The following is an 11,730-nucleotide window of genomic DNA, read 5'->3' as shown; positions in this document are numbered from 1 at the left end:
AGCCTTGTCACTTCCCGGATCGATTACTGTAATTCACTTTTATTTGGTCTCCCTAAGAAATCCATCCATAAGCTACAACTTGTCCAGAACTCTGCTGCTCGTATTATCACCAAGACCCCTTCTATCCACCACATCACCCCTGTTTTGCAGCAGCTTCACTGGCTACCGGTTATAGAGCGCATCAACTTCAAAATCCTTCTGTATACATTTAAGGCCATCCATCACCTCTCCCCTCCATATTTGTCTGATTTGGTTCAGGTCTCCACTCCATCACGCTGCCTCAGATCCTCTTCCTCTCTTCTTCTCTCTGTCCCTTCTCACCGTCTTGCCACCATGGGGAGCAGAGCTTTCTGCTGCTCTGCTCCCCGCCTCTGGAATTCGCTTCCTCCAGACCTTAGAAACATTACTTCTCTTTCTCTTTTTAAATCTAGGCTCAAAACTCACTTGTTTCAATTTGCTTTTCCAACATAACCTTTCTTTTATTCTATCTTTTTAATTTGGATTGTTTTATATAGATTTTGTAAATTGTTTGCTCTTATGTTTGTTTTTTTTATCATTTGTTGTGTACAGTGTCCTTGAGTGTCTTGAAAGGCGCTTTTAAATAAAATGTATTATTATTATTATTATTATTAAAAAATAAAAACCTTCCCCCAAAACATGAATCCATGTGTTCTATTGCTTTGATGTATAACAGCTGGTCACATTTAGACTTCTGAAGTTTGACTCTTCAAAGTGAGGTCTTCGTTGTCAGATGACAGGGCAGAGGTGAAAGGTCAAATCGCAACATCAAGTTTGGGCCATTGGAAAAAGAAAATGTTAAAATCATACAAAATAAAAAGTAAAACATGGAGCGAAAATTGTGGTTTAGTACACCTGGATTTGTAATACTGTGTCTGCCAAAGGAGGTCCTGAGGTTATCTATAGATATGTGACTATGACTCAGTTACCAAGGGTGTCTGGGCTACGCTGTTCTGGAAAATGGGTGAAGTATTCTGCTTACTGGTCAGCGGCTCCCAGCGAGCTGTAGCTCTGAAACAGGGGCTGCATGAACAGACCCATGGTACCAGTCATGCAGACCAGGACAAATATCCAGAGGAAGAGCCGGTCAATCACCATGGCCACGTACTTCCAGTCCTCAATGATCTGGAGCAGGAAGCAGTGCTTAGCTTAGCAGTGTGTTCAGGTGCTTCACTGTCTGGTACTTTTCATGTGAGATGACATGAACACAGAGATGGATGTTCTTTACGATGACATGAACACAGAGATGGATGTTCTTTATGATGACATGAACAGAGATGGATGTTCTTTAGGTGACATGAACACAGAGATGGATGTTCTTTAGGGTGACATGAACAGAGATGGATGTTCTTTAGGTGACATGAACAGAGATGGATGTTCTTTAGGTGACATGAACACAGAGATGGATGTTCTTTAGGTGACATGAACACAGAGATGGATGTTCTTTAGGTGACATGAACAGAGATGGATGTTCTTTAGGTGACATGAACAAAAAGATGGATGTTCTTTAACATGACATGAGCAAAGAGATGGATGTTCTTTAAGGTTACACCACCACAGGTTAATAGAGAATTATTATGACTAACATGCATTTCACTGTCAGTCACTTGCTTTAACCAAGCATGCTTCATGGAGCTACATTTGACTCTGCAGCAGTTACACCCCGTTCCCATGAGAGATCTGCTTATACTCACACTCTCAGCATCGTCTTCGCTCTTCATCTGCTCAGCGATGTACCGCACCCCATCCACGGCCTGCTCCACATCCACATTGCACTTGACGGTCATCCTCTTCCTGAACTCTGTGTTTTCCGAGAGGTTGCTGATCTTCCAGCCAAACCTCTTGGCCGACTCCTCGTTGACGTGGAGGGATTCTGCCTCGGCCTTCCCCAACTTCAGCTCGGAGCGGGCTCTCTGCTGCTGCTTCCGCCGGAACCTCTCCCGGACATTGGAGGTCCTGGGCCTTCGCATGAAGAGCAGGGCGGGCAGCTTGTGGAGGAAGGTCCGCTTGACCCAAGGGGGCATGGTGTGGGTACTGGGTGAGCGGTGGTGCACGTTGAGCACGCAGACGCTAGTGACGATGGAGAAGGTGACTAGCACCATGGTAAACATCAGGTACTTGCCGATTAAGGGCACAGCCAGTGAGGTGGGGGGTACTATCTTGGAGATGAGGAGCAGGAAGACAGTGAGGGCCAGGAGGACAGAGATGCAGAGGGTGATCTTCTCTCCACAGTCAGACGGCAGGTAGAAGACCAGGATGGCCAGTGAGGTTATGAGGACACACGGGATGATGAGGTTGATGGTGTAGAACAAAGGCTTCCTCTTTATGATAAAGTCATAGGTGATGTCCAAATAAGTGACATCATTCGGGTCCTCATTTTTCCTCCCTGGTAAAGACACAATGTCCCACTCGCCACTGGGCGTGAAGTCATCCCGGCTAGCGAAATCGCTAGTCAGTATGAGGTCGATCTCAGTGTGGTCGTACGTCCATGACCGGAACTTGAGTGTGCAGTTCTGCTGGTCGAAGGGGAAGTCCTTCACCTCTATTTTACAGGAGCTTTTGTAGATAGCCGGAGGCAGCCAGAATATATCCCCATTGCTGGAGACCACGGCATTGCAGTAGAAAGACACTTCATAGGTACCGTCAGCACTGACAGAAGCAGAGAAACAGACAAGGATTACAACCATTCAGATGAGGATTCGTGTCTAAAGGCGTGACGTTTTGCCAGCTGTGAACAATGTTAACCAAGCATATGACTGAATTTTTAGTAGATGTACTGCAGATATTTTACATTTCCATCAGTCGACTCCTTAGAGTATTATCTTATTAAAGCACAGCATATTTTTTCCACGCTAATTTGCTTTTAAAATCATCCCGTTGGTCAGAATAGCAAAACATGTGGTCTGCCGCTTCAAAGAAGGTATAATGAAATCTGACACCACCATAGTTAGGATAATCGAGCCTTCTGGCTGTCTCCTTCATCCAGCTTTTATGAGGCTATGTTGCAATACCTCTGGAAGCCCACAGTCAAATAAACATGACGGGCATCTCAGAACGAGTACCAACGGTAAGCAGATGCACCTACAGCGAATCACGCAGGAAAACAACGGCCTTGTCTACGAATGTGTGGCTATTTCATTCTGAATTCTGAACACCATATGTGCTGCTAATGTTAACTTAGCATCTTCAGCCCATAAAAGGTATAATTTGGCCCCAACTTCAGGATCTAGATCAGTGATCATGGAGAACCACCAAGAACACGAGGTTGACCGTGACCCATGTGAGAGAATGGTCATCATTAAAAGGAAGTCTGACTTGGAACAGGAGTGGATTCTGAAGATCACCAACCCTTCCATCGCTAATCACAGTGTAGTAAACACAGGCCAGTAACACTTTACTTAACGGGCACAAAAAATGTAATATGATGAGTTATGTGCGTGCAAAGTGTGTTGGTTCTACATTGTATTTTTGAACTTCAAACCTTGTTAAGCATTTTTACGTTAACCATATTGATTCATAATGTGCATTACCGGGTCAGTCTGAATCAACTTGCGATCCGGCCTTTGAGAACACCTGTCTGCTTTTTTAGACGTTCTAATTGCTCATGTTGACCCTAAAATAACACAGGCTATTAGCAAAACATGGAACTAAAGACAAGACACGGCAGAGATTCAGAGAACTCTCACTTGTTGTAGAGGACAATGTCCGGCAGCCAGATGTGCTGTGATGGCATGCGGAGCTTCTGGATCCCCTCGTACTCCTCGGGGTTCCACATCAGCCGGTAGTCATTCCACTCCTGCAGAGACCATGAGGAACACGACCATAAGTGACGCCCGCAGATTCCATCTGCAGGAACAGCACTTAAGTGGTGAATAGTGGAGATACAGGCTGCGTACCTGGGTAAGCCACACGTTCGTAGTCATGATCTGCTCCCTTTCATTCTGCAGAAGACAGAGAGACCATCACCAGACCAGAGATCAATGGCTAAAAGACATGTGCTAAATTATTAAAGCTTTTCCATTGTATTTGTAGAATAGTCAGGGATTCAAAGGAAAGTAAAGCCCTTATTTTCTTAAGAATCCAAGTTAATATGCAGTATAATCAAAGACAGAGATTGACAGACTTATAATGCAAAAGTAATGTATAGCTAAAGAATTCCATTGGGTTTATGCTATTGAAAGTGACATCATACGGACTGGTCCATGGAATGCATTGATTAATAATTGTATAAGTACAATAGTCAATCTGCAATGACTAAAGCTTCTAAAGGAGTGAGTCACATGCAGTCTTCAGAGCTGAATCTAAGAAAGGACATAGATTTCAGTGTGGACCAATACTGCGGGACTACGGTGTGTGTTTAGGGGGGCGGGGGGGGCTGATTTGCTCCCTATCAGTACTGACACCAAACCTAAGCCCGTGAATCTATGGGTTTGTTTCTGAGTCAAATCGAGGAAACGGCGGCAGGTCATTGGCTGTGTGATGGCATATTTCTTTCCTGGGGGAGGGTGGGACCAGGGCGGGTACCATTAGAAGCCCATCTGGCGCCCCAGGGCAGCGTTTCTCAACCCGGTCCTTGGGGACCAGCAGACGGTCCACGTTTCCGCTCCCCCCCCCCCCCCCCCGGCTGCTGACCCGGTGGTCCGTCTGGGGGTCCCTGAGGCCCTGAATGAGAAACGCTACCCTAGTGAAGATGCCCCCCTCCAGCGTTCACCATCCAAGACAATGTGGAGTTCAGCGGTGAAGCATGCTGTGTGGGGGGGCGGCTGCCTGTGTCCCTGGGCGGGACACTAACACCTGGTTGTAGGGAAGCGTCCCGGGGGGGCGTTAGTAGCCCACTGACCAGGCTGATGAGCTGGGCCAGGGACACCTGGATGGCCACGGTGACCCGCTGGCTCTTGTTGACCGCGGGCCGGATCAGCTTGTTATAGTGCTCTGGGTCCAGCAGGTGGGTGACCAGGCGCTCCTCTGCGTCGGCGGCCGTCGCGGCTACAGCACAAACGATGGGGCGGGATCAGGTTTACGGGACACATTCCGGAATGATCCAAATACTGCCCACGAAGCAAGCGCGTGAAATCTCTGAGGTCTACAAAACCAGACAAAAGAAAGCTCATGGCCAGGCTGCTGATTGGGCGTCTCTCGATGCCCCCCCCCCCCCCCCCCCGTCATCTACACAATTAAGCAGAGAGGAAGCAACAAAGACATGAAGTGAAAGGTGCGACTAAAAGGATATGAGGAGGCACGGAAATGTGAGCGGAGACAGGACTCCGTGGAAGGAAGGAGAAGCTTCCATCACCTATCAGAACGATCAAGTAGGATCTATCCAAGGAATTAAAGGTGGCAATCAGAATGAAGGAATTCAAAGGCAGATAAATAATAAAACACAATAAAACGTTATAATCACAGTGTGGAGAAGACATGGGAATAAAGAGTGTTATAAAAATGACAGAGGAGAAGTTCCTACAGATCCGGGAACTCGATGATTCAGAGGGGATTTCTGTGACAGAAGGCAGCAGAACCGGACTGATTAAGGAGAGATTTCTGTGGCGTACGGCAAGAGAATCAGCCTAGTGTGGGGATTTCTGTTAAAAGTACCGGCAGGAGAACATCTCCACTCATCAGGGTGAATCACTGCAAGGCCACAATTCCATGGAGCAGGTGCTCAGCTCAAATTTAACAAATTAGTAGACAAAGAAAGTTCCACAAAAAGAACCAAAGAAAGTTCCAGAAACGGAACCAAGGTTTAGCATAGCAGCAGGAAAAACATCAGCAGTAGTTAATGGTTCTGAGAATTTTAAATATGCTACAAGTCGACAGACTTCCTGGAGCCTGTTCTGTGTGTAGAGAGCGGGGGGGGGGGGGGGGGATCTGCTCTGTCAGGCTAATCTGTCTGTTAATTCAACTGAACAAGAATCGATGCACAGTGGCTTTCTTTCATGCAGTATTCAACGCTATGGTAAATGCTGGACATTGCTATTGATTAAAATGGAAAGGTGGGTGGCATTTTGGGAGGGAAACAACATCCATCCATCCATCTATCCATCTATCTATCTCTCTCTATCTAAGCCTCCTCTCAGCTCTCCAGAACCTTCCTGGCCACACCTGAGCAGAGTGGAGCTACAGAGTCCAGGGTGTTTTGCAAACGGCAAAAAGGCTAAAGCACCTCAAAGTGCAAAAACAGATACCAAAAATATACAGAACAGCACAGAAACAACAACAACGCTGTATAATTGTATTATTTAAATGGATTACATTTTATAATAGTCATCTTATTAAGATCTTCAGTGCTCTTTAAACAATAATTTGTAATTATAGAAACAGATTTGTGGCAAGAGAGAATAGGATAGAATATTGATGCAGTGATTTATGGAAGAAAAAAATTCACATCACAGGGCACGGGGCTGGGGTACACCCTGGACGGGATGCCAGTCCATCACAGGGCACGGGGGATGGGGTACACCCTGGACGGGATGCCAGTCCATCACAGGGCACGGGGCTGGGGTACACCCTGGACGGGATGCCAGTCCGTCACAGGGCACGAGGCTGGGGTACACCCCAAACGGGATGCCAGTCCGTCGCAGGGCACGGGGCCGGGGTACACCCCGGATGGGATGCCAGTCCGTCGCAGGGCACGGGGCTGGGGTACACCCTGGATGGGATGCCGGTTCGTCACTGGGCACATGCTATGAGAAATTTATAGGCGCCACGTGACCTGACCTCAAGCCTTTTGGCCTGAACCACATGCAGACACCCATGTGCACAAAGATGAAATGAGAATCGAACCCACAACCCTGAAGGTCATACAGAGAACCACTGAGCCACATTCACATTTATTTACTTTAGCAGGAATGCGCAAGTGAGGGTAGTTTGGAGTCAGAGATCAGGGTCAGCCAGTGCTGCTGGAGCAGTTGGACTTAAGGGCGTCGCTCACGGCTCAATGTTGATATGATATCTCTGCTGGCGATTGGGATTTGAACCCACAACCATCCCAAAACGGGCACAGAGTTCTAACTTAATGAGCTATTCACTGCCTCAGGACCACCATGTCACCCTACATGTAAGGCAAGCTACACAAAATATTATGTGGACTGTAAGACTAATAATTCATCACCGCCATCCCAGCATGCTTATTTTACATGGGTGAGCAGTTTTGTTTTTGCCCTGCCAAGTCGACTGTGAATTCTGGGTAGCATCAGGAAGTGGAGAGATGGGCTGGGATCCTCACTGCCACAGATGTTCAAGGCCCAGAAGCCTTCGCTGAGAGCCCCCAGAGGAGACACGTATGACACAGCTCCTGGCTAAGCAACTCAAATCCCAAACCCACAGCCATCCTAAGCCTTTCTAGCAATTAAAACGTTTCAATGCTCATCTAATTCTTTTAATTAGATTGTAATCTCTTGTTAAACAGGGTGCCAACATGTTACTGAGGGATCTGTCACTGCGTCAGAGAGGAGAGGCCATTTTATGTCGGGAATAAAGGGGGTTTGGGGCTGTAAACCTGTTAGTGCTGCATTCAGCCTGTCAGTCCAAAGTCCTCTGAAGTTATTTAACAGCGATTCATTCCCTCAAAGCAAACCATGGCATGGGGATTATGGATCCTGGGAGACGGTGGCACAGTGTAAAGAGGATGTCACTGATTGGTTGAGCAGGATCTCTACACACTTTCCTATTAGTCAGAAAAGAGAGAAATCTCTCTGCATGAGCATGAAGGTATACATAATTGTTCTCCTCTGTGCTCCTTTCTTAAATATTAAATTCTTCTACCGACAGAAATATCTTCTTGGTAAATAATTCAGCCTAATGCCTTCTGTGGACTCACTTTAAAGTTAGTTTAGGAAACTGGAGCTCCTTTTTCTGCATTATGCCTGGCTGTGCATAAAGGACCTGTCCTGTGTTGTTCGTGTTGCTCACAGTCTCAGTGTTGATTGTCTCAGCACTTACAGTGTTGGTGGTGAGAGCTCCAGAGTCTGGAGTCTCGGTGCTGTACTGCAGTTGACAGTCTTGGTGCTGTACAGGAGTTGACAGTCTTGGTGCTGTACAGGAGTTGACAGTCTCGGTGCTGTACAGGAGTTGGCAGTCTTGGTGCTGTACAGGAGTTGACAGTCTTGGTGCTGTACAGGAGTTGACAGTCTTGGTGCTGTACAGGAGTAGGCAGTCTTGGTGCTGTACAGGAGTTGACAGTCTTGGTGCTGTACAGGAGTTGACAATCTCGGTGCTGTACAGGAGTTGGCAGTCTTGGTGCTGTACAGGAGTTGACAGTCTTGGTGCTGTACAGGAGTTGACAGTCTTGGTGCTGTACTGCAGTTGACAGTCACCATGCTATATTGGAGTTGACATCATTGGTGCTGTGCAGGGGTTGACAGTCTTGGTGCTGTACAGGAGTTGGCAGTCTTGGTGCTGTACAGGAGTTGACAGTCTCGGTGCTGTACAGGATTTGACAGTCTTGGTGCTGTACTGCAGTTGACAGTCACCATGCTATATTGGAGTTGACAGTCTTGGTGCTGTACAGGAGTTGACAGTCTTGGTGCTGTACAGGAGTTGACAATCTCGGTGCTGTACTGGAGTTGACAGTCTCTGTGCTGTACTGGAGTTGACAGTCTCTGTGCTATATTGGACTGACAGTCTCTGTGCTATATTGGAGTTGACAGTCTCGCTTTTGATTTCCCCAGAGCTCACAGTTTCTGTGTTGACAGTCTTGGATTCTGAAAGCACTGGATCCCACAGTCTCCAGCTGATAACACTGGAGCTCACACTCTCAGTGCTGACAGATTTGGTAATTAGAGCACTGGAGTTTATAGCCACAGTGCTGACAGACCCAGAGCTGAAAGTCTCAGTGCTGATATTCTCAGAGCTCACATCTCTGTGATGACAGACCCTAATCCCAGACTCAGCTGATGTAGCCCAAAAGAATACACTGCTGACTTCATTAGCTGACGTTGGAAATCTCAGTTTGCATACTATTCATTTGGTGGTGGGGGGGAAGGCAGGAAACATTGTAGTTCTACATTTCCAACTAACAGCCTGTCATGACCTGCTCGTCCGATCCTCCTGTGTGCCACGCCCCCTCATTTACCTCACGTGAAACCCTGATTGTGACCAGCTGTTTCCTGTTATTTCGGCTTATCTTGTGTATTTAAGTCCACGTCTGAGTCCGTATCTCCAGATCTGTCATTAACGTTGTGTTGTATAGTCCTGCTTGTCTTAGTGTGATTAAAACACTTCGTTCGCCCGACTTCGGAGTCCGGTTCCTGTTTCCCCCAATTCGAGCCACGCCGAACATAACACAGCCAATCCGTACCAGTGCATACTAGTTATAATAGGTTGCTATTTCTACACATATTGTTTAATACATATAACTGATTGTTAGTTCTGAATTTTTTAAATATAAATACTCCCCTCTGCTTCTGGATCGGCATCGCCTGGCTCGTGCATATTTCACCCCTGTTAAGTAGAGCAGAGATTGCTGTTCTTCAGTTCACTTCAGGCCATGTCAAATTAAACAATACATCAGATAGCCGTTTTAATTTCCCTGATTTCTCTAATCCTTCGGCTGCTGCTTGCTGCGTGAGTGCTTAATCTGTCCTGATTTTTCTAATAACGGAAATGAACAAATATCTGATCAGAAACAATTTCAGGCATCTGCGCAAGAAGATGAACAGGACAGAGAAACGCAAATAAGGATATGAAAGATGTGCTGCCGAATTCCGTAAGTGCCAACCTTATACCGCAATTACCAATGAGGACATCTGGTTTCCCACGTGTGCCAGCTGTCCTATCAATTTTACACACCGATTAGCGAAAAAAAAAACACGGTTTAGCCTGTAGATACTGTAAGTTAGCTGCACTTCTGGGAATCACCAGTAGCCTAACTGGTAGTTATGAAGCTACTCGCTGCACATCGTCCCTTAATATTATGCTACAACTCGGTGAAAGTCATTCGCGAAGCAGGCGTCGCCAGTCTTGCTGCGCTCGGGATATCCGACACCCGGACGCTGCATTTCTGTCATGATCAGTCTTCTCGCTGCATTCATACAGCCTATGCCGTTCATCAGGGTCACATACAATCAATACTGCAGTTGAATATACTTCATACCCTATAGGGTAGGGATGAATTGTCCGCACCACCGGGACATCTGTAAGATCAACGTTTCAGAAAAAGAGCGGACGTCCGCTTCATATATCACCGCAGAGGGTGCACATTGCTTTAAATGATGAGGCACCACTAAGACACCTGTACTGTCACAAAATATTACCGACACAATACAAGATTAGCAAAAGTGTTCTAGTTTCTCTCACATAGCCCATATGCTAGTTGTCTGAGTGTCACCCCCCCCCCAATTCTTTTTCCACCCAAACCCTGAAATAGGTCAAAATATTTGAAAGGATGTGGCGCTAGTTATTCATCGGAGCTGCTGTGTCGGTTTGATAAGCATGGGCATGTATACGTGTCGAAATCCAAAAATGTCATTACATGCTGTTCAACTATACACATCACGTGGTAAAATAATGACGTACTGAAAACGTGTTTTCCCATTTTGGAAAAATGTTTGGGAAAGAATATATAATATATATTTTTTCTATGACTTTCACTCGAATCATTCCCACTCTTTTGGTTTCTAATATTTTTTTACCCTTCCACTTAAATATTTGCAGACAAATCATTTCGCAAAGAACGGTAAAATGCTTCAAATATCGTATTTAAATGAACTTGTTTAATTAAACAAATCCTAATTTAGACGACATTTTATTACTTAAAGAAAGAATACTTATAATCGGTAAAATTAATTAACTGTAAATCAGAAAAACAAAATTTTAAGTGCAACTTAATCATTACGTAATAAGATGCATATTAAAATAATCCAGTTATACGGAAATATACGGAAATACTTAATAAAGGGAAAAACCAAAGCAAGAGAATAGGGTGCAAAAGAAAAGCCTTTTTTTTTAGCCTAGTAATTGTACTTACTTGCCACAGACAGGAAGAGAATGCAAAGTGATAAAGTCACAGCCGCAGTCATCACCCAAAGCCCTTCTGTCCGGTGTCTTTCTAAACTTTAAACTGGCCCTTCTTCCTTCACAGCATGGCAATAAACACCCTGCTTGGCACGATTTAGGCTCCCATGCCCCCCCCCCCCCCCCCCCCCCCCCTAACTGAGCGATGCCCCCCCCCCAGTTACTTCCTAAGACGTTATCGCTTTCTCCTCTTCCCTTGGGTCGCCCAGCCGCGGACCCGCCAATTTCGCTTTGGATTCGGAAGCACTGGGCTCTTTTCAGCCTGAGGTGTAATTAGTGAATAAGTGAATATTGCTGGAGCCGGAAATAAAGGCGACGCTTTAGAGCGGGTTCCCCTCCTTGGAGATGCGCTCGTTTCAGTACCGGAGCTTGCTGCTGTCACACTGCACGTCTCAGCCTAACTGATATTCAGACTAAAAGCCGTCTTCTGTTTCTATATTTTATGCATAAATACACCATATTTGTCTTTGATTCCCCCGGCCAGAATGTTCTATGTGCACTTAGCTTAAAATGCCATTAAATAATGTCACTGTCACCATCGAGAAATAATTATTAAACTGACATAAATACAGATATAGATTGAGATAGGATTTTAGCTAAAACGCACTGAGAGTAAAAGCCTGGTGTGAGGCTGTGAATATTGTTTCGTTTATATGCGATAATATTCGTTTAATTAGGCAATTAGCCACGCTGAAGTCCTTC

The 11,730-nt window shown here is 45.8% G+C and overlaps 1 protein-coding gene across 1 annotated transcript; it reads right to left on the bottom strand.

Annotated features, from left to right (window-relative positions):
* Positions 1-636: 636 nt before the first annotated feature.
* LOC111847318 (neuronal acetylcholine receptor subunit beta-2-like) lies at positions 637-11,054 on the bottom strand. The gene is made up of 6 exons (XM_023818380.2): positions 10,982-11,054; positions 4,859-5,004; positions 3,915-3,959; positions 3,705-3,814; positions 1,713-2,667; positions 637-1,143 (listed from the first exon to the last, which is right to left on the bottom strand). Exons 1-6 carry the CDS (start codon positions 11,031-11,033, stop codon positions 997-999), a joined length of 1,455 nt encoding a protein of 484 aa, XP_023674148.1. The 5' UTR covers positions 11,034-11,054; the 3' UTR covers positions 637-996.
* Between the last annotated feature and the right edge of the window lie 676 nt (positions 11,055-11,730).

This window comes from Paramormyrops kingsleyae, chromosome 12 (assembly GCF_048594095.1).
Source record: "Paramormyrops kingsleyae isolate MSU_618 chromosome 12, PKINGS_0.4, whole genome shotgun sequence".
In the NCBI taxonomy this organism is placed as follows: Eukaryota; Metazoa; Chordata; class Actinopteri; order Osteoglossiformes; family Mormyridae; genus Paramormyrops; species Paramormyrops kingsleyae.
This window is presented reverse-complemented; position numbering and strand designations above follow the sequence as displayed.

Bases quoted from the DNA above. Each gene is read 5' to 3' on its own strand.
- LOC111847318 (XM_023818380.2), bottom strand. From the start codon at position 11,033: ATGACTGCGGCTGTGACTTTATCACTTTGCATTCTCTTCCTGTCTGTG. The intron at 5,005-10,981 runs GTAAGTACAATT...TTTGTGCTGTAG, and splicing joins TCTCTTCCTGTCTGTGGCAA to CCGCGACGGCCGCCGACGCA. The intron at 1,144-1,712 runs GTGAGTATAAGC...TTCCTGCTCCAG, and splicing joins GCGAAGACGATGCTGAGAGT to ATCATTGAGGACTGGAAGTA.